Source organism: Gymnoscopelus microlampas (genome assembly GCF_963454915.1).
Source record: "Gymnoscopelus microlampas genome assembly, chromosome: 12".
Classification (NCBI taxonomy): domain Eukaryota; kingdom Metazoa; phylum Chordata; class Actinopteri; order Myctophiformes; family Myctophidae; genus Gymnoscopelus; species Gymnoscopelus microlampas.
In genome coordinates, this window is record NC_139949.1 from 14244470 (window position 1) to 14267388 (window position 22919).

A 22919-nucleotide genomic window follows, 5' to 3' on the forward strand; every position below is an offset into this window, starting at 1 on the left:
CAGCTTACGTAGTGTTGCCATGTCAGCTTATTATAAGTGACTTTGGGCTTGTTTTTCTGTAAAGTTGCTTGTAAATATTGGTAGCTGCGGGTTGCGCTTTTTTGGGCTTGTTTCTAAAGAGTTAGTTCAGTTGCTTTGGGCTTGTTGTCTAATGTTGTTTAAACCAGTGGTTCCTAAACATTTTTATGTCAAGGACCCCGAAATGAATATGTATTTGTCCGCGGACCACCATCTGAAAATATGTTTCCACCATGCCTCAAAAATATTCCAACATTTTCTCAAGATTTTTTGGAAAACAGCCGATGCATATGGGTTTAAATGTCTCATGTATAGTCTTTTGGGATAGTTTTCGTAGACCTGGTTTGCTTATTTCTCTCGCCAAACCCGGCAACGACGCTTACGTAATCACGTGCATTAGCGTGCGCGTTCACGCCACCAGCCGCCGCCGTAGAGTCATTGCAGTGAAGCAAAAGGGAGTAAAAAATCTGACGGCGCCGGCTGGTGAGAAAAGTCCCGTTTCCACCCGAAAAAGTGGATTTTTTTCAGCGCAGACTTCGACCTAAACGGGACTATGACACACAGCACTTATCAGAGGGTGAGTTTGACGGTGTTTTTAGGGGATTCGCTCGTTCTGTTGCGCTACTTGAGGAACAGTTGTATATATTGTTGACGACGCCTGCAGTCTCTCTGCGCTCTCTCCCGTTTCAACTCTCAAAATGGCGGAGAGGCCGTTAGCTTAGGAGGCTAACTAGCAGTGTTGCCATGTCGGCCTATTATAAGCGGCTTTGGGCTTCCTTTTCTGTAAAGTTGCTTGTAAAAAGGGGTGCTGCGGTTTTTTGGGCTTGTTTCTAAAGTGTACTTGCTTATTTAGGCTTGCATCCAAATTTAAACCAGTGGCTCTCAAATATTTTCATAACTATTTTGTGCCAGCCAGGGAGCATTTGTGGTGTTAGAATGTTTCGAAAATATTCCAAATATTCCACATTTTATTTTTTAGAGGTTTTGAATATAGCAGACCTACAAGTTCACAATGCGTCGCGATGCGTCGTGAGCTTGTAGATCGGCTATTTTCAAATAGCCGATTCATATAGGTAGGTTTAAAGTGCTCATGTGGCCTAGTTGCTTCTTTCGGGCTTGTTTTCCTAGTCCTCGTTGCTTATTTCTCTCTCAAAACATGGCAACACTGCTAACATAGCATAGCAGCAATCACAGGAACATCGATCCACAGGCTGAAGAACATGACCTTCTAGTTAATGTAACGATGCTACTACTACATTGTGATGGCCATGGATGTGGTCCAATGCATCTTAGTTAATCACACACTGAACTCGCGTTGATGATCGTGGATAAATGAGGCCCCGTCTATTACTAGAAGTTGTGTGAAGAAGACAACATGACTAGCTAACCAGACAGTGTTGGTCTGACAGCTCTGCTCTCTCAGGTGCATAAAGCACATTTTGAAGAAACGCAGCTTCTCGTGAGGTCAACACAGTTGTCGCATTGTTATTAAGTTTGTAATTATTATAAGTGGTCACCTCCTGTCTGGCTGTCAGCAGGTTAGTTGACCATTTGTAAACTGACGTCCTCCCAGTAAATATTCTCAGCCTCTTGCCATGTCGGCTTATTCTTTTTCTGTATATTTGCTTGTACAAATTGGTGGTTGCGGCTTTTTGGGCTTGTTTCTAAAGTGTACTTGCTCATTTAGGCTTCCAATATTTAAACAAAATAATTATTAAACCACTGGTTCTCAAATATTTTCATGAAAATGTGTTGTGCCCAGGGAGGAGCATTTATGTTGTTAGACTGCTCAATGTTTCAAAGAAATATAACTCATTTTATTGCAAGAGTTTTTGAAAATAGCAGATCTGTGTGAGCTTGTAGATCTGCTATTTTCAAATAGCCGATGCATGATATAGGTTTAAAGTGTGGCTCATAGCTCCTTTTGGGGTTGTTTTCCCGGACCTGCTTGCTTATTTCTCTCACAAAATATGGCAACACTGCCTCGAATTCAAACTTTGACTGCTCTTCTAATGATGAAATGGGTGTGGCAGGTTAGCATGGACTTCACGCTTCAGTTAGCTTTGCTCTGGACACGCAGTGATCCTTGTGATCCGATGCCAGTGTGTGATCCCTTGGTTTCAAATGATCATCCTCAACAATCTTGGCCAAAGGTGTACGTTGTGATGCTAAGCTAACGGGTTGTTAGCCTGCTAGAAAGGGCGTTGCTGAATGAGGAGGATCTGCTGCAGCCTTGCCCTTGTGGACCAGTGAAGCTGCCCAACACGTCACATTATGACACATTTTAGATTCGGAGACCTTCATTTAGCCTCTAGAAGGGTCTCATCGACCACTTTGACGTTTTATATATACATTTTAGTCCCCTTCATACGCTCCCAAGTTTTGAGGAAAATAACTTGGGTCAGCTAACAGGGTGGAGGCTAGTCGAAGACCTCTCCGGCCTACCGTTTTATGACTGGCAAGTATAGGCTAAACAATGCCTTGTGTGACACGAAATGCATCTTGGAGGCCCTGCTTTGTACATTGATTTTCTTGGCTTACTCAGTATCTGTCACTGATGATCGACGTTAGACATTTGCTGCTCTTAAGTATTAAACATGCTACATGCAGGGTGTAGTGACAGGAGAGGACTTGAAACTGTTGGTTTGCACAAGGCAAACTACACCCCTCCGATCTCAGACATTCTAAAAATGCACCTGAGCAGTACTTTGGAATTCTCTGACAGACAGGTGACCAGTGTTGTGTTCAAACTGTTCTATTTAGAAGAGTAGTCATACCTTCTTCCCACTGCTCACAGTTAGACCTGCACTTGTCCTCTATCTGTCCAGTAATTGCAGTGTCAGTGTGTGCAGTGACTCTCAACATTTTTACTTTCAAGGACCCCTAATTTGATATGCATAAGACCATGGAGCCCCATTTCTTTTATCTCTGGGACTATAATCCACACTGTAATATCCTCAGTGTTAATTGGATCTGTAATTATCTCACGTCTGTAACTTGTGTCTGTAACTCTTGTAGGTACAGACCTGTAAAGATCCAAATGTGGTTCCTAACTATCAGTCATTTAGCTGGGGACCCCCTGGAAGGACCCCTGGGGATCCCTGGATCCCACGTTGAGAACCACTGCTACAGAGAGAGGAAATGGTAAACGTGGAACTGAAGATGAGACTGAAATGACAGAAAGCAAGTTGCATTTTCCAGTGATGCGTTTTGGGATGTCAAAACTGGGTATGCATTTCTAGAAAAATGTCAATGGATTGAGTTGTAAATTGTGTGTGCCTGTATTGCATCTGCAATTCTCCATCACTATTTCCTTAACATAATGTTTCTTAAGCAAGATAAGGGGGGGGGGGGGGCAGCTATATGTGGTCCATGCCATTTGATGTATAATTACAGCATGTGAGCCTGCAGGGTGTTGTTTCTTAAGGAGGGACAACGCCGAGCGGGATACAGAGCTTGAATTAATGATTTCAGGAGCTTGCAGGGTCCCCACGGTCATGAAATTCCTGGAAATATTTTGAAATTAAAAAAGAAATAATCCAGTACTGGAAAAGGTTTGGAATTGATCAAACTTCATCAAAGGTCCTGGAATTTATCAAGGGTCCTGGAAAAATATTTGGCTATGCATTGTTTTTGGCTATTGATTTTTTTTAATACAAAACATTTTCATAAACATGTATAACATTACACGAAATATGTAACATAAGTAGTTTTTCGCCGAACAGGCTGTGTAACACCCCATCCGCACTGCCAGCGATGCGACGTGACGCGACGCGAGTGGGCGATGAAATCTCATTAAAATACATGTTTTTGAATGAGACCGTCCTGACCTACCGCAAGCGACAACGAACTGTGCAACGACGTCGTCCACCCCTCCTATTTTCGCTCGCAGGCTCTATTTATTGTTTTTTATTTATTATTTTGCTACACTGCCTATCTTTGGGCATTGTACATACGTAGGAGTAAGAGACACATTATTGCGCTGAATGATTGTTATATAGGCCTGGAAATTGGGCTAAATATTCTGGAAAAGTTTTGGAAAAGTTTTGGAAATTCATTGCTAAAAATGTGTGGGGACCCTGAGCTTGACACAAAACAATGACTGATTGCTCAATTCCGCATGAAATATTTGGTGACAGAAAGCTTGACATTACTGTGGGCAGTTGTATTGCCCTTTGATCATGTTTGGTTATATTTTGTTTTATGTCCAGTTCAGTTTCACTTCTCCATTATTTATTATTTATATGTAGATAGATAGATAGATAGCTCTAATTAGAAATTGCCAAATTGCAGCCTCTGCTTCTTTAATCTTCTCTTGCAATTACATATGTATAATAGAGGATCATAATGATGGTGGCTATTTGTATAGGCCCAGTCTTTAATCTTATTGTAAACATGCTGGCCCCTCCATTGAAAACCTAAATGTCAGACGTGACACTTTCTTATTGTCTGATAACTTTGTCTCTTGACAGAGCAACGACTCAACGGCCAAGTATTCATTGTTAGGGTGTTTTGTAAAATGCTGGTTTGCATGAATATCTCTATTAAAGTTTTCATTTTCGTTAAATATTATCGTTGGTGAATACAATGTATTGCCAGTGTTACCTACACAGGTTACACGAGTGGATGAATACCATGACGTGTTGTGCTAATTGTCCATCTATCTGTGCTGTTGTGATGATTTTTTGACGTGCAGAGATGGGAGGCTACCTCTGTCTTTCAGTGACACTTATGTCGTCGTGACCACTAGCAGATAATCAACGTATGGCCCACAGCCTTCTCTGATCTCTGCAACCCAAACACACGTGCATATTCATACAAGCTAGGAATTAAACACTTAAGCCCTATATGCTTCGTTGTACTACGAATAGACAAAATAGCCACACACGCATCGATTTGCGACCCGTTAAGAGCTTGAAGATTGGCTATTTTTTCAACGTGTTGTGTAAGCTTGAAGGTCTGCTATATTTGCCTTTTTGACATTTTTATCAAAAATCTGTGGCAAATGTGTCTTTCAAGCCTAAAGTATGTACACCGGGTTGAAAGTTGGAACTTCCAGATCTTGTAGTGGAGAAAACTATTATTGCCACATTTCTCTTGTCTATCCTGATTCTCTGATGAATTGAAGGAGGCATTTTGAGAAGAAAATTCAGGAAAGTGGGCAGAGCCGTTCTGGCTGAAAATAATGAGCATTGAATTTAGGAGATGGCACAGAGAGAATGCGTTTTCTGTGTCTTAAGATAGCAGGCCTTAGGCTCTAGAGTTATCAAGCTAGTGGTTGCTATTATATTATGGCATGGAACAGAGCTGCACACTGACCTCATCTAGCCCATTTTGGACAGTGAGCCCGCAAATGACTGGCCTTATTGTGATCTGCAGTTCATCAGTTGCTGCACACTCATCGTTGTATTGGAAGAGGCATTATTTTAGCAAAGAGGCATTATTTTGGCTAATAGCCACCTCACTGATGCGCGCGCACACACACACAAAGGACTTTGGATTGAAAGTTGTGACTCCAAGACCGAGTCTAATTTAATAATTCACAGATAATTGATTAAGCTTTTAGGAGTGATATGGGTGCGCCCTATGGTTCACTCATCCAACACTTACACTCTACTGCTGACCTGGCCTTTTCTCCTGGATTGTGAGCAGGTTTACACAAGGCATCCATCTGTATATTTGTCGTCCCCCCCCCCCCCCCCCCTCCCCGGCTTTATATTCTATATGTAGTCAAGGTGTAATCCAAACACTTCTACCAGTACCAGCTATGTGATCTTTAGGCCCTGGCTTCCAGTAGTGAGATATTCCTTCTCTACTTGACCTGTCGGGTCATACTTTGTCCTGCCTTAAGCTCTGTAGTGCTGTGTTTTTTAAAATTGGCACAAATGCGGTTTCTGCAGGTTGCAAGCTTTTATTCAGAGTAACCGGGCACAAGTGAAGGGGCTTAGCTATGCCCTCCTTTCAGGACACACTGAGAATTTTAACCACTTAAAAACCCAATTTGGTTGGAAGTCTATAGGCCCCCTCCTTTTTTCCCCTGTACACCAAATCTCTTGGAGGAAATAACAGAATTACAAGCTCACAACGTGTGATGTGCTTGTAGATTGGCTATTTTCACTGAATGTTCGCATCAGAATAAGGACGCCAGCGTTAACATGGTTAAGCACCTCCATAGCAAGCTGGGAGGGAGCCACACAACATTTTATACTGGTGCTCCACCAACCAGGTTTGGGTTGTTCCCCTGGAAATACACTTATAATTTACTTGACACATAGTCAAGGGAATATTCTTGATTTGAAATTTTGAATGGAAGAGCTGCTACGCTAAAAGCAGAATGTACAATTGTACATGCTTCAACTACGATCTCGGATAAGGTGTTGAATATACTGCAATATACACACACACACACACACACACACACACACACACACAGTATTATACTGTATATATGTTTTATACTTGGAACAACTTCAAGAGAGACCTTTTTAGCAGTCTCTCCGGGGATGGCAGAATGCCTGTTGAGCGGATTTTTGGGAAGCGTTTGTTTTTATTCTATCAGTAATCGCTCCCTGTCAGAACATTAACTCCCGCTGGGAAATCGCCCTAGATCATCTTCTCACAGTGTCTACAACATACTGTAGGTGATGTCCTTTCTGTTGTCTGTGTCAGTGGATGAAAGATGAATTGGAATCGCTTGATCTGATCACATGCTTGTTATTATAGCCTTATCTCTCCTATCGTTTTGTGCAACATGCCAATCTTGATTTTTTTTCGTTTGTGGTCCAATAATTCCTCATCTCAATATGTTTTGGTTTCATTTTTATGCACCTGGCACCTCACATTGTCTGTACATAACTTGTTTTGATAAACCCAGTACATAGTCCACACTTTGAACCTTTTTTTCATGTGTTTATGATCAGCTGGTCATTACTGATTAGGATTGGCTAATGGCTAGTACAGTACTTGACCCGGGAGGTTTGTCCTATAAACATGATGGGTGAAGGATTGTCTTGACTCCTGTATGTACCAGCCAGGGCCCCATACCCTTTTACCTGTTTATTTTGCATGTTGCATCAACCCCCTGCCCCTTCTCTGTCCCTCTCTCTCTATCTACGAGTTTCTTCAAATATTTCTCACCGGCACACCGTTCCTGGCAACCACTCAAGTGTTTCATGCAGGTGTAATAGCTAAGGCTCTGGCAGGATTACGTAAAGTGTAGAAAGTCTGTGTCTGATTGGGTTAGCCAGGGCTATTTCTGAGACTGTCTCTATGAGTGCAGTCAGTGTACTTAGAAATCACACATTCGCATGTCTGTCTTCAACCTTGAGGAAAGGAAGGACAGGTTTGTCATTGGCATGAAGGTCTCCAGGAGTAGTAAGTATCACGCTATAGAAATCTCCTGTTTCTATAGTGTGAGGCAGCTTGAAGTACATCCCCCAGCCATGATGTACAAGTACACCCCCTGGACATGAGTTATGACGCTAGTATGTCTTAGGGGCTGACCCCCAATCCAACCTCCAGGAGTAGAGTCCTTATTTACTACTGAGTTTCCATCAACACACAGTGTTGTCAAAAATGAGTCAAAATGTCTCTGGATTCCAAAAAAGTGTTTGCATCTAATCATTTGCTTAGTAGTACTTTTTTTCTTCATCTTATTGAAACATGTTGCAACAGTCAGCTGTGTTATCTTCATTTATTGAAGATGGACAATACGTTGCTGGCCTGCGAAAGGACAACAACCTAACAGACAGTGACCGAGACAAATGGACAAGTGCAGCTTCGTGTTGAAGGCTCCTCTCCCTGTCTGGGTTTAATCCAGTTAGCTCCCTGTCTCGAGCCTTCGCACTGCACTGTCAGCAGTATGGAGGACTGGTGGGCTCTAACACCTCGGACAAATGAAGACGCTTGTTTGTCTGGTCGAGCTACTAAGCTGCTTAATGCTGTTGTGACCTCAGGTGCACGGCAGTGTCCTAAGCTCAGGAAATGGCCAACCTGGTTTGCTCCCAAATCACGCTAGGCAGCATCCTGGGATTAATTAACTAATATCAATATGTTATACTATAACAGGGGTTGACATTGAGGCTTGTCCCACTTGTCCTGACAAGTAATACGTCTTTAAGGACAAGTCCATTAAAAATGTACATTTGACAAATTTTACATTTTCTTTTCTTCAGAATAATGTGACGCTCATGTGAAGCATAACACTCGGTTTCACACCGTTGTATGGAGAAACATAGCACTCTCTTGGTTACGCACCTAGACGTATATCACTCTCTCGGAGAAGTAGCACTCTCCCGGCTACGTACTGTGGTATCATGGAGAAGTCTATCCATTGTTATAGTTGTCCCATACATCATTGTGCTTATGCTTAGCTGTACATTTCTCAAGATGAAATTCAGAACTGATTTATTTTAGACTGGTGTGGTTTTATCTGTGGCTACATGCAGTTAGCGTTAGCTTTTAGCCACCGGCCAGTGTCAGTGTGTGAGTCTGGCAGAGAGGAGTGGTGTAGGGAAAAAAAACGGATCATGCAATGTCTGCTTATTTCAAGCCCTTAACTTATACTGTCATAACGGCCTACAATGTTTTTGCAGCTAAACCAATATAGTGCCTTACTCTCGGCTATTCTAGATCAAATGGATCATCATCCCTTTACATGAGTTCTTAACCCATTCAGACCTGGAACGCATCTGTGTCACTTAAGATTTCTTTGGCTATTCAAAAATAGCAGATCTACAAGCTCATAGCAGTAGATCTGCTATTTTTGAAAAATCGTGAAAATGTATTTTTTATATTTTTTTCAGAAAAATTGTTAGGATTTAGATTTTTTTTAGACGCGGCCTCAGGTCTTAATGGGTTAAGGCATAACTGTATGTACTGTAGTAATGTGCATGCACATTACGATTTATGAATAAGTGGCTATCCTCTCTAAACAGGATTGCTAGCAAAGTAGTGAGTAGCCTCGCGAGCCTCAAAACCCCCCCAACAAAGCCAGAACCTTCTAAATGAGATCTGAATACCAATATAACGTCCAACCCTACTTCCCTCCTCACTACTAGTTGTCACACTAACTGATTGTCTCCGTCTCTTCTCTCTCTCTCCAATAGATCGTGGGCATCTCTGATTGATGAGTTTTTCCTCTGCGGCTGAGCTGTGACTTTCCTCGGGAGTCCTCGTCCACACCTGTCCTCTTTGTCAGCCGTGCGTCCAACCGGTCGGTGTGTGTGGCACCTTTCTGCCACCCCCGCTACCCTCTGAAGTTTCACAACGCGAGAGACGAGCAAGGGACCAAACTACTCCCGGCCCCGTCAGCACCTCCTCCGCCACCCCTGACCCTTACCCCATCATCTCCCCCTCCACCTGGAGGTAGAGCAACGACAGGCACCATGGTGCTGTCACAGAGACAACGAGATGAACTGTGAGTAACACCAGGGAGCCTGTATGCAGTGGTGGAAGAAGTTCTCACATTTTTTACTTGAGTAAAAGTGTCAATACCACCATGTAGAGAAACTCTTGTTACAAGTAAAAGTCCGGTATTCAAAATTTACTTGAGTATAAGTACAAAAGATAGTTAAAGTACCAAAAGTAAAAGTACTCATTGTGCAGAATTTCACATTTCACGAAAAAGTTCAAAATGTCCAGTATACATTTCTTTTTTTAAGTAGCCGATCTACAAGCTTGTAGATCAGCTATTTTCAAATGGCTGAAATATATATAGTGCCGAAGTTGTCAGTGTATTTTGGTAATAAACCAAATCTACAAAGTAACTACTTACTAAAATAGTACAAAAGAATTTAAAAAAGTACAGTACATGTACATAATTACCACTGCATATGGACATCTACTTCCAGATATAGCTTTTCACTTTGGCTTGTAAGTGTGTTCAGTCATGACCAGTCACTTTGGTAGGTAACCAGCCTCACAGAGAGGTCCAGTTTTATTTTATAAAGTCTTATTTGGCTGGTAGAAAGGTGTAGGCGGCCAATTTTGGAATCTTATCAGACACTGGCTGCTGGATGGAGGAAAAGAAGTTGTGTCCGGATGCACAAAACCTTAGTTTTTCTGCTGAACATTTCACTAAAGGGCTTATTGAATAGAAGGGCTTAGCTAGAAGTCTCTGCTAAGGAAATCTTAAGATAAGATGCTTCGGGCAACCAGACCCTGGATATAACTAGAGATAGAAAAGTTGTTGTATACTAAACCTCCTTTCCTTCAGTCATGTGTATTTGGGGAAACGTGACTTTAAATCTTAAGCGTAATATGACCTCACTCTTTCTTTCGGATGTCTAGATGGATGTAGTACTCATAGGTCATTCACAATGCACTTGGAAGTCTTTTACAAACATGCACACGCACCAGCTATTTGTTTGAATGGGTTTTCAAATCAAAACTAGAAAAAAGCAGCACAGGTCTCCGCCAGGTCAGGTAGGTTATTGTGGGCCAGCAATGTGCGAAATTTGCCAATCAGGATTATGAAAAATCAAACGGATCCATCTTGATCACATGACTATAGAGATCATGTGTACCTCTAAGGAGGGCGCATACAAGGGATCAGTGCAGTTATAGGTAAAAACACAAATCGGCCTCTTATAGTGCCACCATGAGGCTGATTTGAAAAATTTCAAGTGCCATTTCTACCTCGGCCTAGTGAGACCATGTGTGCAAAATTTCATGGAAATTGCACGCTGTGTTCCTGATTTGAGGGCGGCATTTTGGAGCACCCCTGCCAATCTTTGCCAATCAGGATGGAATATGAAAAATCTGAAAGAAGCGTTTCGTTTAATGACTATAGAGATACTTTGTACCGATTTGCGTGATCTTTGGACAAAATCTGTAGGAGTACTGTCTAAAATTGTGTTATGCACAAATCGTCCTTCTGGTGGTGCTATAACAGGCCCATGTGAAAAATAATGCTCTGGCATCCAGGGAGTGTGTGTGCGTGCACAGTTTCGCTGCAATGTGGCCTACGGTGCCGGAGATTAGCAGTTCACAGACGGACGGACAGGGTGCAAAACATAGTCCCGGCCATGGATTTCGACCTGGAGGAGACAACAATTGGATTGTTGTTGAAATGTCCTTTTTTAATAGAAGGCACCCATGAGGAGGTTTGCACTGATGCCTGTGATAAAAGCGCATTTCCTTTACCAGGATGTGTGTGCTGTCGGAGAGACTGTGTGCACAGTCTGTGGGTGCTTGGTAGCATGGCTTGGCGAGTAGTGAATATTTCATAACCCACATGACAGGAGTAAAGATCAGAGGGAAGGTACGGCAGAGGGGAGGAGAGAAGAGATGAATGGAAGAAACAGACAGTCAGTTTTAATGCAAGGAGCCGACCCTAGCCCTTAATCCATCCGGTGCAGACAGTAATGGCAGTGATTTTACAGTGTTACCAGTTAGCTTTGGTTGGTAGCATGGCTGAGTGATATGTTTATGTTAATAAATAGGTTTAAATCCATTCATGTTATCACAATATTGATGGATAATGTCTTGATGTGTCTCATTTCCTCTACACTTTTATTTACTGTAGTCTGACTTCTGAATAACACATCTTAAAAGGGGTACATATACAGAGAAGAGATGATTTGTATCATATAATAGATAGCTTTGCTTAATTTATCTCCAAAATTGTAGATCTCATCCGATCTGACACTGTACTTTTTGTGTATCTGTAGTGAGTCTCCTCAGTGTTTCATTTTGGTTAAAATAAGTCCTGGCAGGTGAATGGAAATGACTAACTAGCACAGGACAAGGTCTATTTATATCAGCTATATGCATTACAAGAAACATTAAGAAATTACATTGACATAGTGTAATTGTTGCTAACAATAGTATACCTCTAATATTTCAATCATTTGGCTGGGTTGTAGTTCTGAATGCATACAAGTCCTACAGCCATGCTTTTTTCCAATGGTTACTCTAACCACGTCCTACTCATTAAGCTCTAGACAGGAAATGACACTCTTCAGCAGTCACTCGCTGTTGCCAAAGGTGACTTAATGCATAATGTTCTTGTGTGCTTGTCCATGCGTTTTACGCAGGACACATGGGTTACAAATGATCTGCCTGCCAGTCAAAGGGCACTGAAACCACAGCCTAAACTTAGCACTGCTGCTCATGAAATATTCACCCTTCATTTCAGAAAGGAACTGAACCGCACATTTATATATGTGTGCATGTTGTCCAGACCTTTTTCAGGCCGTAATTGAGAGGTTCCATCTGTGTGGTGGGTTTCCATGGTAACTCAAAACAGACCATCCCAGTGATTCAGACATTAGGGTCCCCTTTTCTCTGGCAGCCCACACACTTTTACTGACATTGAAGGTGGAATTATGTAATTCCATCTGCCAGACAGGGTGGGGTTCTCTTTTCTGTTGAGGGCGGAGCTTACATTTCTCTTGCCACTGAATAAATGGAACACTCGGAGGACAATGTGTTGCTATTAGTTGTGAAGTCATAAGAAGTCACATGACAACATGTTCATGCACACAATCCAGTCTGTTAAAAGCACAATATCACCATTTTCAACATAAGCTCAAATTGTTTTGAAATGTTACTGAGAAAGACGATTAACTCATAACAGCTACAGCCTGAGCGCATCTTTAGGCATCAATGGCTCACCCATTTGCAGCCGTAAAGCTGAGCAGTCTTCTTTTGCGTCTCTTAAACTCTGCTGGAGTTGTGTGAAAAGTTTGTCATTGGGATAAAATCAGTGAAAATGAAAGCACAACCTTTACTTCCTATTTCTTAGCTGCTACCGTCAGTGGCCATCGCATTGTCCTTGTTCACTGTGTTTACAACAAAATGGCAATTTGGGAAAATCTGAATTAGGCATATGTAATGCCATAGAATGTATGGGTGTGCCTGGCCTGTGCTTGCCCTTAAAATGCATTATGGGAATTGTAGAAACACTGAACGGCCGAATCAGACACATTTTTAATAGGTTGTGAACCCTTATTCATGTATCCAATCCTCCTACCCCTCTTCATTTTGTCTTTTCTCAGAAACCGGGCTATAGCAGATTACCTCCGTTCCAATGGATACGAAGAGGCATACTCCACTTTCAAGAAAGAGGCAGAGGTAGATATGGTAAGAACAAACACAGGGGGAAATGCCAAAGTCCTCCATATGTAAGAACTTGGTTCCAAGTTTTTACATATGCCCCTATGGAACTCAGCCCCCCATCTCTGACTGCTTGAACCATGGCACCACAGCAAGGATTCCCACTAGACTAGGATGACCAGTGCAGCAGTCTCCTCTGCTACCAAACAAAAGTTAATGGCGTATGTTGTAACTAGAAATTAAGCTCTGATGGCAGAGGTACAATGGGCCCTGCCTGAAGTTTGTTGATTTGCACTACTTTAACATTTTGTAAAGACGTAAGCATTCTTTAATCTTTTCCCAGTTATGTTCCCAGATTGCTGCAAGATTGACATGTGGCAAAGATAAATGTGCATATCTCTGCTCCTGTCAAAGCGGAAAGGTTAGGTTGTGTTATTTGACGAGAGCCAGAATCACTATTTACAGTCTAAATGGATGGTCATGTGAGACTATGGGATGGGGCTGCTGATTTGAAAACTAAATGTATCGTTCATTGGTCATTCGCCGGCCATTGATTTTGGCAAAAACAAATGTCATTTGCTGTCTGAAAGATACAAAAACAACCAGGGCCAAATCTCTAAGGATGGTCCAAACTTTCAAGCTGTTCTACATGCTTTAGTTGCAGTGCTGAATTTCCACCATGTATTGTATGTATATTCATGTAATGTTTGATCATGAACAATTGTTGTAAAGTCCTTGACAAGTCCTAGATGGAAATCCATATGTCAAAATTTGGTTGGCTTCCTGTGTTTGCCTAACTGCCTAACTTTTTTTCTTGTAGAATGAGGACGTAGATAAAAAGTACGCTGGACTTCTGGAAAAGAAATGGACCTCAGTCATCAGATTACAGAAGAAGGTGAGCTGTGTGTTTTGTGTGTATTGTACACTGTCCAATGGTGACAGCTTGCCAAATCATTCAGCTCACACACAAAGATGAATAAGCAACACTTTAGTCAACGCACTTTGCATTGCCGTGCAGGGAAAGTACTTCTCCAATCTACCACGGCATGTAGATTTATCTCACAATATATTTCAAATCCATTGCCTGTTGATCGTGTGTGTGAAGAAATACAGAAATGAGATTCTTCAACAAAAAAAAATCATCTATATTACATAAATCACAATTTTTTTGTAGATCATTGGTTCCATGTTCCAACGATTAACTTAATTGAAGAATGGACAGGTAAAAGCAAGTCAAACCGTAGTCATTTCAGATCAGACATGCCCAGCAGGGCTCCAGAATATGTTTTCCACTGGTAGCACTGGTGCAGTGAGATCATTTGAGACCTTGCAGATCTAGGGTAAGCAAACAACGCATCAACTTGCATGTCAGTTTGTAGATCTGTTTTGTGTGTGTGTTTTGGCACGCTTATGGAGCGTGTTTTGGCTCACATATACAGAGTTTGTTTTGTTAGTCTACGTGCGTGCCTGTATCCTCGCACACATGCTAACCAAAATCTAGTGAACGCACGTGATGCAAATCTGCTGAATTTAAAAACTTTAGTAGACAATCGATATGTCTGTCTTTTGTGCACCAGTGCTTTAATTTGAATGACATGACTCGTTTCTCGATGACGTCACGTCAGTCACTTTGAAGAACAGGATGTTAGGCAGGTTTCATCAACTTACTGATGATGAACATACAGCAGGGAGGGAGAGACCGACCTAGTGATTAACAACATGCACTCTCACAAATGCCATCAGGTAAAGTTTTAACTGGCACATAGTTGCACTCTTGAGCCCTGCTCAGGCAGTGAGGCTCAGAAAAGGCAGACAGAGGCAGCCCGCAACTGACAGGAGAAATCTAGAATGAAAACAAAACATGATAACATTGCGCTCAATTGATAATTGCCGGTCTGGGCAGGTCTAGACAGGTTTCACTTGCTCGCAGTTTTACCTGCCCCGCGCATCCGGGAATCCGTAAATGTCGGAAGCACCAGCCCTTCTACTCTTTGAGTCATTCTTCCTCATTATGTCAGCCGTACACCAGCCAGATTCACAAGGTTTCTTGTAAAAATGGGCATATCACGCAGATCCAACTCTCACTCCATCAGGGTGCAGAGATTTTACAGGGGAAAGAACATGTGTTTATATATGTTTTTAAATATTGCACAATGCAGCAGAACACACACAGAGGTACTGACACTCATTTCTCTCTCTCTTTCCTTTGTGTCTTCCCCTCTATTTCTTCCTCCATGTATCTGCCCTCCTCCGACAGGTGATGGAGCTTGAGTCAAAGTTGAACGAGGCCAAGGAGGAGATGACGCACGGTGGTCCCGTGGGACAGAAGCGGGACCCCAAGGAGTGGATCCCCCGTCCCCCAGAGAGGTACGCCCTGAGCGGGCACCGCAGCCCCGTCACCCGCGTCATCTTCCACCCCGTCTTCTCCGTCATGGTCACAGCCTCTGAGGACGCCACCATCAAGGTGGGTGTGTGTGTGTGTGTGTGTGTGTGTAGAATATCGGTTGTGGTGTTGGTGGGTAATGTTTTTTATTTGTCTCAATTTTGTTTTTAATTATACATGGTAGAAGGCTGAGCATTCTTGCTCTTTCATGGGGATGTGGAAGGAAGCCTGTGTGTGGGGTGATGAAAAATATATTACGATTGAATTAATGGCAAGCTCTGTAAAGTTTGAAACTTAAAAAAATAAATTACACAATTCTGTCTGTAAAATTTACCTATTTTATTATTTTGATGGTAAAATGGAAATAAGACCCTTTTTGTCCACAGCATTATTTAGAATGAAATTGACCATTCTTCAAGCTGTACTCCGATGAAACACGCCGTTTCTTTGACAAACCCAAGCCAAGCTAAGACGTTGTGCAATATATTTAAAAGTCCTTCTAAAATCACAGCTGAATTTAAACATGAACATGATACCTAGACACTCGAGCCTATAAATCAACTATCGCTCTGGGAGAGTTTAGTTATTTTATTCAAACTGAGCACTTTCAAATCATTTTTTATGTTTGGTAGTAAAAGCTGTTTCACAACTGATCTGACCTGTTCAACTCAACATCAGGGCCTCTGCAGCTCTGATCCTGCAGATCACAGCCATGCTGTGGATCTGAAGGCTCTTTGTCTTATTGCTCTCATACGCCTTCCTCCACCCCTTCACTTCCTCCTTGCCCTCCTCCCATGGCTCTGTTTTCCCTGCTGGTTTTCTGCTGTGTCACCGCTCTGCGTGGATATCGACTGATGCTCTTGTTGTTAGGGGCAACGCTGGCACAACGCTCCCAGGGCACCCTGGGAAGCATGCAAATGGCGGTTTCTCTTTCAGCGTTCTCACTCGATTTTCATTTCCTTCATCTTGCTGTTGATCAAACGCCCTGTTTGGTCATGATCACTTTGAATTAGATAGTCTAGTGTTAGTGTGTTGTTTATTTGAAAGAGACAGTGGCAGTCCACTCAACTTGTATGGGTTTTCCCCTCTGTAGTGATACTGTGCATCACTACAGAATGCTGGTACAGAAATGGCATTTAGTGCCCAACTCATAAAATATTCACCCCACATTAACATCCAGTCGTCAAGCAACACTGCCAAGTGAAACATTGTTTTTATCAACTGTGAAGTTTTACAATAACTTAGAAAGGACATGAATATATAAACTACATAAATGTGTAATAAATCTAACTTAGAAAATAAATAAAACATGCAACCCAACATAAATGCCCCATGCTTGCAGATAGAGGGACAAACATTTTGTGCATTTGCAATGCATCTGCCTGTCTTAAAGTGTAAAACTGTACAATCTGAACACGCTGTCTGTGTGTGTGTGTGTGTGTGTAGGTGTGGGACTACGAGGCGGGGGACTTTGAGCGGACCCTCAAAGGCCACACAGACTCTGTCCAGGACATCTCCTTTGACCAGACAGGAAAGCTGCTGGCCTCGTGTTCAGCCGACATGAGCATCAAGCTGTGGGACTTCCAGGGCTTTGAGTGCATCCGAACAATGCATGGTCAGTAGACCCGCTCATTGCTGTTGTGAGAGCCATCACAGTTCTGTGGTCATTCTGCGACCTGCATAGTGACGCTAATTAAGATGCCATCTCACGGTCACGTCTTCCTTTTTTTTTTCTTTACGCCATGATCACGAGGTGATCATGAGCTGTGTGTGAACAACAAAATATGATGCATTTGTATGATGTATTTGGCGGCGGCGAAGAGAAAATATGTGTTAAAAATGTAAAAATTATTTAAAAAAAATTAAACACTTTCAAGGTTTTTCAAAAATGATCAAAAATAGAAGATGTACAAGTTTGCAGCACGGCACAAAGTGACACTGCTATTTTTGAATAGCCAACGCTAAAATCTAACATGCACAGATGCTTTCCCGGTTTTAATGGGTTAAAATCGTGACTCATCGGCTGCATAATGGCTGATACTGATGTCATTAACTCTCTCAGTGCCAGAAAAAAAGTGTTCAGAACCCAAGATATCATTATCTGAAGATTTGCAGCTCCATCCACTCCTTGTTTAACTTACAACTGAAAAAGGCTGTATCTCGCTTCCTAAGCACTTTTTTTTTACTTTGAAAGAAACTAAAAGAATCTTGGCACTGAGAGAGTTAATAAAGTCAAATAATGATATTTCGGCCAAACAGTTTTATGCGTTTGTTAGTAGGGCTTTAATTGTCTACCTAGTAATTTCTGTCTTCTGTGTTTTAGGTCATGACCACAATGTGTCGTCTGTAGCCATCATGCCCAATGGAGACCACATAGTGTCTGCTTCCAGAGACAAGACCATCAAGATGTGGGAAGTAGCCACTGGGTGAGAATTCTTAGATCTACCATTATTTCCTTATAAGTGCATCTCAAATGCCCTGTTTGGTCATGATCACTTTGAATTAGATAGTCTAGTGTTAGTTTGTTGTTTTCCTTATAACGGTAAGTGCATCCCTATGTGCTTCATAAAAGAATACAAGAGGCATGTAGACCTTGAATTTTTATGCTGGGATTTCAGGTTTCCCTGCATTTAACTTCTTTTTGTTACTGTCTACTAAATGAATATCTGGAAGGATGGGAGACCCTTGTTACTGAACAACTATAGCAATGATTACTATCAGAACATAGAGCTTTAACTCTTAAACAACTATTTTTATTTTATTGTTTTGCAAAAAAAAAAATCATCACTTAAAACACTTTTAACACATCGAGTGCCAGAGGTTTTTTAAAACAGGGTCATCCAGTGCCAGCGCTTCTTACCGTTTACGCCGATCTGTTTAGAGCTGTAGAAGCCTCCACGAGGACCCGGATGTAAACAAAAGGTGTCTGCGCCATGGTCGAGGGTCCCGTCTAACGACTGGAACAATAATATTTCTAGCACGATCCACCATTGCAGAGTGATCGCGTGTCGAAAATGGCTTGTTTTGACCACTGTAAAAAGATATGGAGATATGGGCCTTTTTCTCAAGATCCTATCGTTGGAGCGCCCCTTGTGGAAAAGGGGCACTCAATGTGTTACTAGCCAATCTGATCCACGTCAAGGTGTGTCTATTAAGCGTGTGTGTATAACGGATCCTCCTCCTCCCACAGCTATTGTGTGAAGACATTCGCGGGCCACAGGGAGTGGGTGCGCATGGTGCGCCCCAACCAGGACGGCACACTGATCGCCAGCTGCTCCAACGACCAGACGGTGCGCGTGTGGGTGACCGCCTCCAAGGAGTGCAAGGCAGAGCTGCGGGAGCACGAGCACGTGGTGGAGTGCATCGCCTGGGCCCCAGACAGCGCGCACCCCACTATCCTGGAAGCCACTGGCTCGGAGGTATGTAGAACACACAGGACAGTTGTCTTCTGTTGACCTCTGAGGCCTCTAGTTTGACGGTGTTAATGGTTATCAGCCCGGGAGTGTAAATGAACCATTTTACACTCTGTAGTTTAAAGATTAATTCTCAGGATTTTGCTTTCACACAGTTGGGGCTATATATCAAATGGATTGTGCATAACTGTAGTTCCCTTTCTAACTAGAAACACGACACCTTCATGTGTTTCAGTTCAAATCTGCTGCTGAGCCAATCAAATAAAGCTATGAGAAACTGACCCGGAACAGGAAATGTTTATGCCACCTTTTGGGATAGGGAACCACAGTTATACACAAAGCCTATTCTCCAATGCGATAGGATCCGTTTTAATCAACAGTATGAAAAAAGAATGTTGCTTTCATTATTGTATTTTTCAATAATGTGTGGGGAAATTAGTTCACATTAACCTGTGTCATTCAGTTTGATTTTAGTGATTAACACAAAGGAACATGGATGTATGTCGTTGAATTGTCATTATGTAGCTTGAGTGAAAACATGATGATATAGACACATGGCATTTTAAAAGGCATTGAAAATAAGAATATATTTTTATGTCCAATATAAAATTGTTCATATTCATTCAAATATATTTCATATCGCAGAGTTAGAACCACACATTGTCTAGTAAGCAGAAGTTCCATTTCACCATGTCTGTTTCTCCTGCAGAATAAGAAGAGTGGGAAACCTGGCCCCTTCCTGCTCTCTGGATCCAGAGATAAAACTATTAAGATGTGGGACGTCAGCATTGGCTTGTGCCTTATGACCCTGGTATGTGGTGTGTGTGTTTGTGTGTGTGTGTGTGTGTGTGTGTTCTTGCGTTCTGTTTTTCATGACAAGGGTCATGGCAACAAAGTTGGTTGTCTTTTTTCGTTGTCTGTTTGCAGTCCACGAGTTTGTTTGAGCTTATTTTTATGGCTGTCCTGGTGTCCATCCTATTTTTTAAGTGAACAAGGTTTCTTATCTAGATACACTCGTATCACTGTTGACATCCTAATGTTATGTTGGTCATATAGCTACATCTTTAGCTTTCCAATATCCGTTTTTGGATGTGTCAGCAAATAAAACAAGAGTTACGGATGTACTGTAACTACGGTCCTACGGAATTCTTTCTATGAATATCCATCCACCTGCTGTGGATGTACTGGGCATACTGTATATAACTCTTTTGCATAAACCGTGAAATCCAACAATAAATGGGACAGTATAGGGATATTTCTGGCATCGTATCCCTGCGTCTCATAGATTTACCATGTTATTATAAATGGGTCGTTGTGTTCATAGGTGCCAGTGCATGAAATGGAATACTTGGGAATCCTGAAAATGAAGGGGATATCAGTGCACGTAATTATAGCTGATATATAGCTGAAAAATGTCTTATTCCCCTGTAGGTGGGTCATGACAACTGGGTGCGTGGGCTCCTGTTCCATCCTGGAGGCAGGTTCATAGTGAGTTGTGCCGATGACAAAACGCTGAGGATCTGGGACTACAAGAACAAGCGCTGCATGAAGACCCTGTATGCCCATGAACACTTTGTTACCTCTCTGGGTAAGATGCTACCGAAAGCCCCAAATCCCCTTTTCCACAACTCTGACCAACCAGCTGTACCGTTCCTAGCAGGGACAACCAGTCATGTGTCACGTAGTAGACCAGTAGGTTTAGCCCACGCAGATTTTTATTCCAGCAGATTACTACAGTTAATTTCCTGATCGTAATTTGATGATAAATTAGGTTGAAAGAGTTATTTTTAAATTAATCGCAGAATCTAATTAAAGTGCTGACAGTGAATTCTCACATTTGTTCTGCAAAGTAGTTGCAAAGCTTGCATTAAAACTACAACGCTGTGATTTAGTGATTAAAAATTAAAGCAGTCCAAGCGCCATTTGGCATTTCTGCACTTGTTTTGAAAGGCATCAAGTATAATATGTAAATTGGATTGGTTTTACTTGGAAGTACAGTAAACTGCTTGTGGTAAGTGCAGCTGAAGAATCTGTATCGCAAAAGACTCAACATTGGGGGACTTGGAATAGACCTAAAAGCGAGTGATGTGAAATGCAATTGCCTCCAGTTGGAATAAATGTACTGTTCTTTAACACCATGGCACTGAACTGGCATTTCTCCTCCGCTCACCCCTTACAGATTTCCACAAGACGGCTCCCTACGTGGTGACGGGCAGCGTCGATCAAACAGTCAAAGTCTGGGAGTGCCGCTGAGACTGCCTCTACGCCCCCATCCCCCACCCACCCAGTCCAACAGCAGCCCTATAGCCCCCAACCCCCTGGCCCGCTACTCATCTTCCTCTTACTTCATCCCCCCACCCTGCCCCCGACACTTCCCTCTCATAATTCATAGTTTACCTTGCTCTCTCCCTGCCCCCGTCCCCAACTCACCTCTCCTCTCTCCCCGTCCCTCCCTCTACACTGGGCCAGCCCTATTAAGATGACTATTTGTCCTTTTTATGTAAATTATTCTGGATGTAGGGTACGCTTAAATAAATGTCACGCAATCTCAAGACACATAAACATAAACACGACATCAAAAAAGGAAAAAAAAGAAAAAAAGAAAAACAAAGTATTCTTTGCATGGTGAATCAAACAAAAAAAAAATTGTATACTGTTAAATTTGCATAATTTGCATACCGTTGTCATGACCTTCCCTATTGGGGTCAAAGTTTAAATGATCCCTGTGTGCTGGCGCAGGTGGATTCTGGGTAACTGACGGTGCACGAAAAAATTAATTGTGTCCCTTGTCGAAGGGATTTGTTTAGGATTTTCTTTTTCTTTTTTTTGGTTTAGTTTTATTTCATGCCTCCACTGTTATGGTCTGTTGCTGCCTGTGTGGTGAATGAGTGAAGTAAAAGAAAGGGAACAAAAAAGGAGGGCAAGGAGCAGTAGAGAACGGTTGGATTGAAGTAAGGGAGAAAGACCAGAAAAAACAGAGCAAACGCAGGCCCTTTAGTCCGATTACACCTCAAGGTTACACGGGCGAGCGTATGTGTGTGTGTTCACTGTGTGTGTTTACCTGTCCGTCTCTGTATATTACGACAGGAGAGTCTCCGTCCCGCAGTCGCCTCCGCAGGTTCGACAAGCGGGGGGGTCGGGGCCCGGGACGCGAAGCCTCTCACCCGCTTTGTTCAAAGTCACGCTTCTTCATCTCTTTGACAGCTCTGCTTTTAGTAGATGACTCACAGGACCTTAAAAATCCCTATTGCTGCTGAGAACACAGACACATACACAGCCACAGCAAAGGTGTGTTTTACCTTTAATGATGTGTGTGTGTCTGTCTGTGTGTGTGTGAATGTAAGTGTGTATTGACTCCCAGAGAATCCCCAGCGCCCTCTTGCTCTCTCTCTCTCTCTGCCTTGTTCACCCTGCGAGGGCCTCCCCTCATGGGATTTTACATTCTGCTTTCTGTGGTTCTGTCTCGCCACATGCTCTCAACGCATACACATACACTCACAAATGCACATACACACGCACAGTACAAAAAAAAAGTTGTGTATCAATATATCTGGATGTCATTGTTTGCAACATAATAAAATAAAAATCTGTAAATATAACATTCCTTTTGTTCCCTCCTGTGGATTTTGTTTGGTACAAAGGCATAGGGCATAATGGAACTGAAAGGAAACCTGAAATTCAAATGTGTTACCATTACGTGACTGAGGTAAGGCCAATCCAAATGCATCCATTCAAGTCCATTAAGGGCCATGAATAGGAATCAAAACCATACAGTGCCCTGTAGCGTATTTCACAGGTTCTGGATTTGTCGTTTGGTTTCATAAGGTTATCAGAATCTAATCTCTCAAACAGCACCACTGCCTTAAACATGTAATGTTCTTAGTAGGAATAAACACAGAAGCATCCAGGAGGAAGTGGACTAAGAAAAAATAAAATCCCCTTTTTTCTTACCGAATGGGCTCCCAAATTGCTCAGAACCTAATTTTGTCCCTGCTCAGGAGATGAGCACTGACCCTTCTACTGACCCTAGAAGCTGTATTTTGTAA

The 22919-nt window shown here is 42.2% G+C and overlaps 1 protein-coding gene across 1 annotated transcript; it reads left to right on the forward strand.

Moving 5' to 3' along the window:
- Positions 1-453: 453 nt before the first annotated feature.
- LOC311056954 (lissencephaly-1 homolog A-like) lies at positions 454-22477 on the forward strand. Its single transcript, XM_084073816.1, has 11 exons — positions 454-595; positions 9126-9436; positions 13020-13104; positions 13898-13972; positions 15335-15541; positions 16907-17075; positions 17784-17886; positions 18651-18879; positions 19583-19684; positions 20305-20461; positions 21053-22477. The coding sequence occupies exons 2-11, from the start codon at positions 9405-9407 to the stop codon at positions 21124-21126; spliced, it is 1233 nt and encodes a 410-aa protein (XP_083929942.1). The 5' UTR covers positions 454-595; positions 9126-9404; the 3' UTR covers positions 21127-22477.
- Positions 22478-22919: the final 442 nt, after the last annotated feature.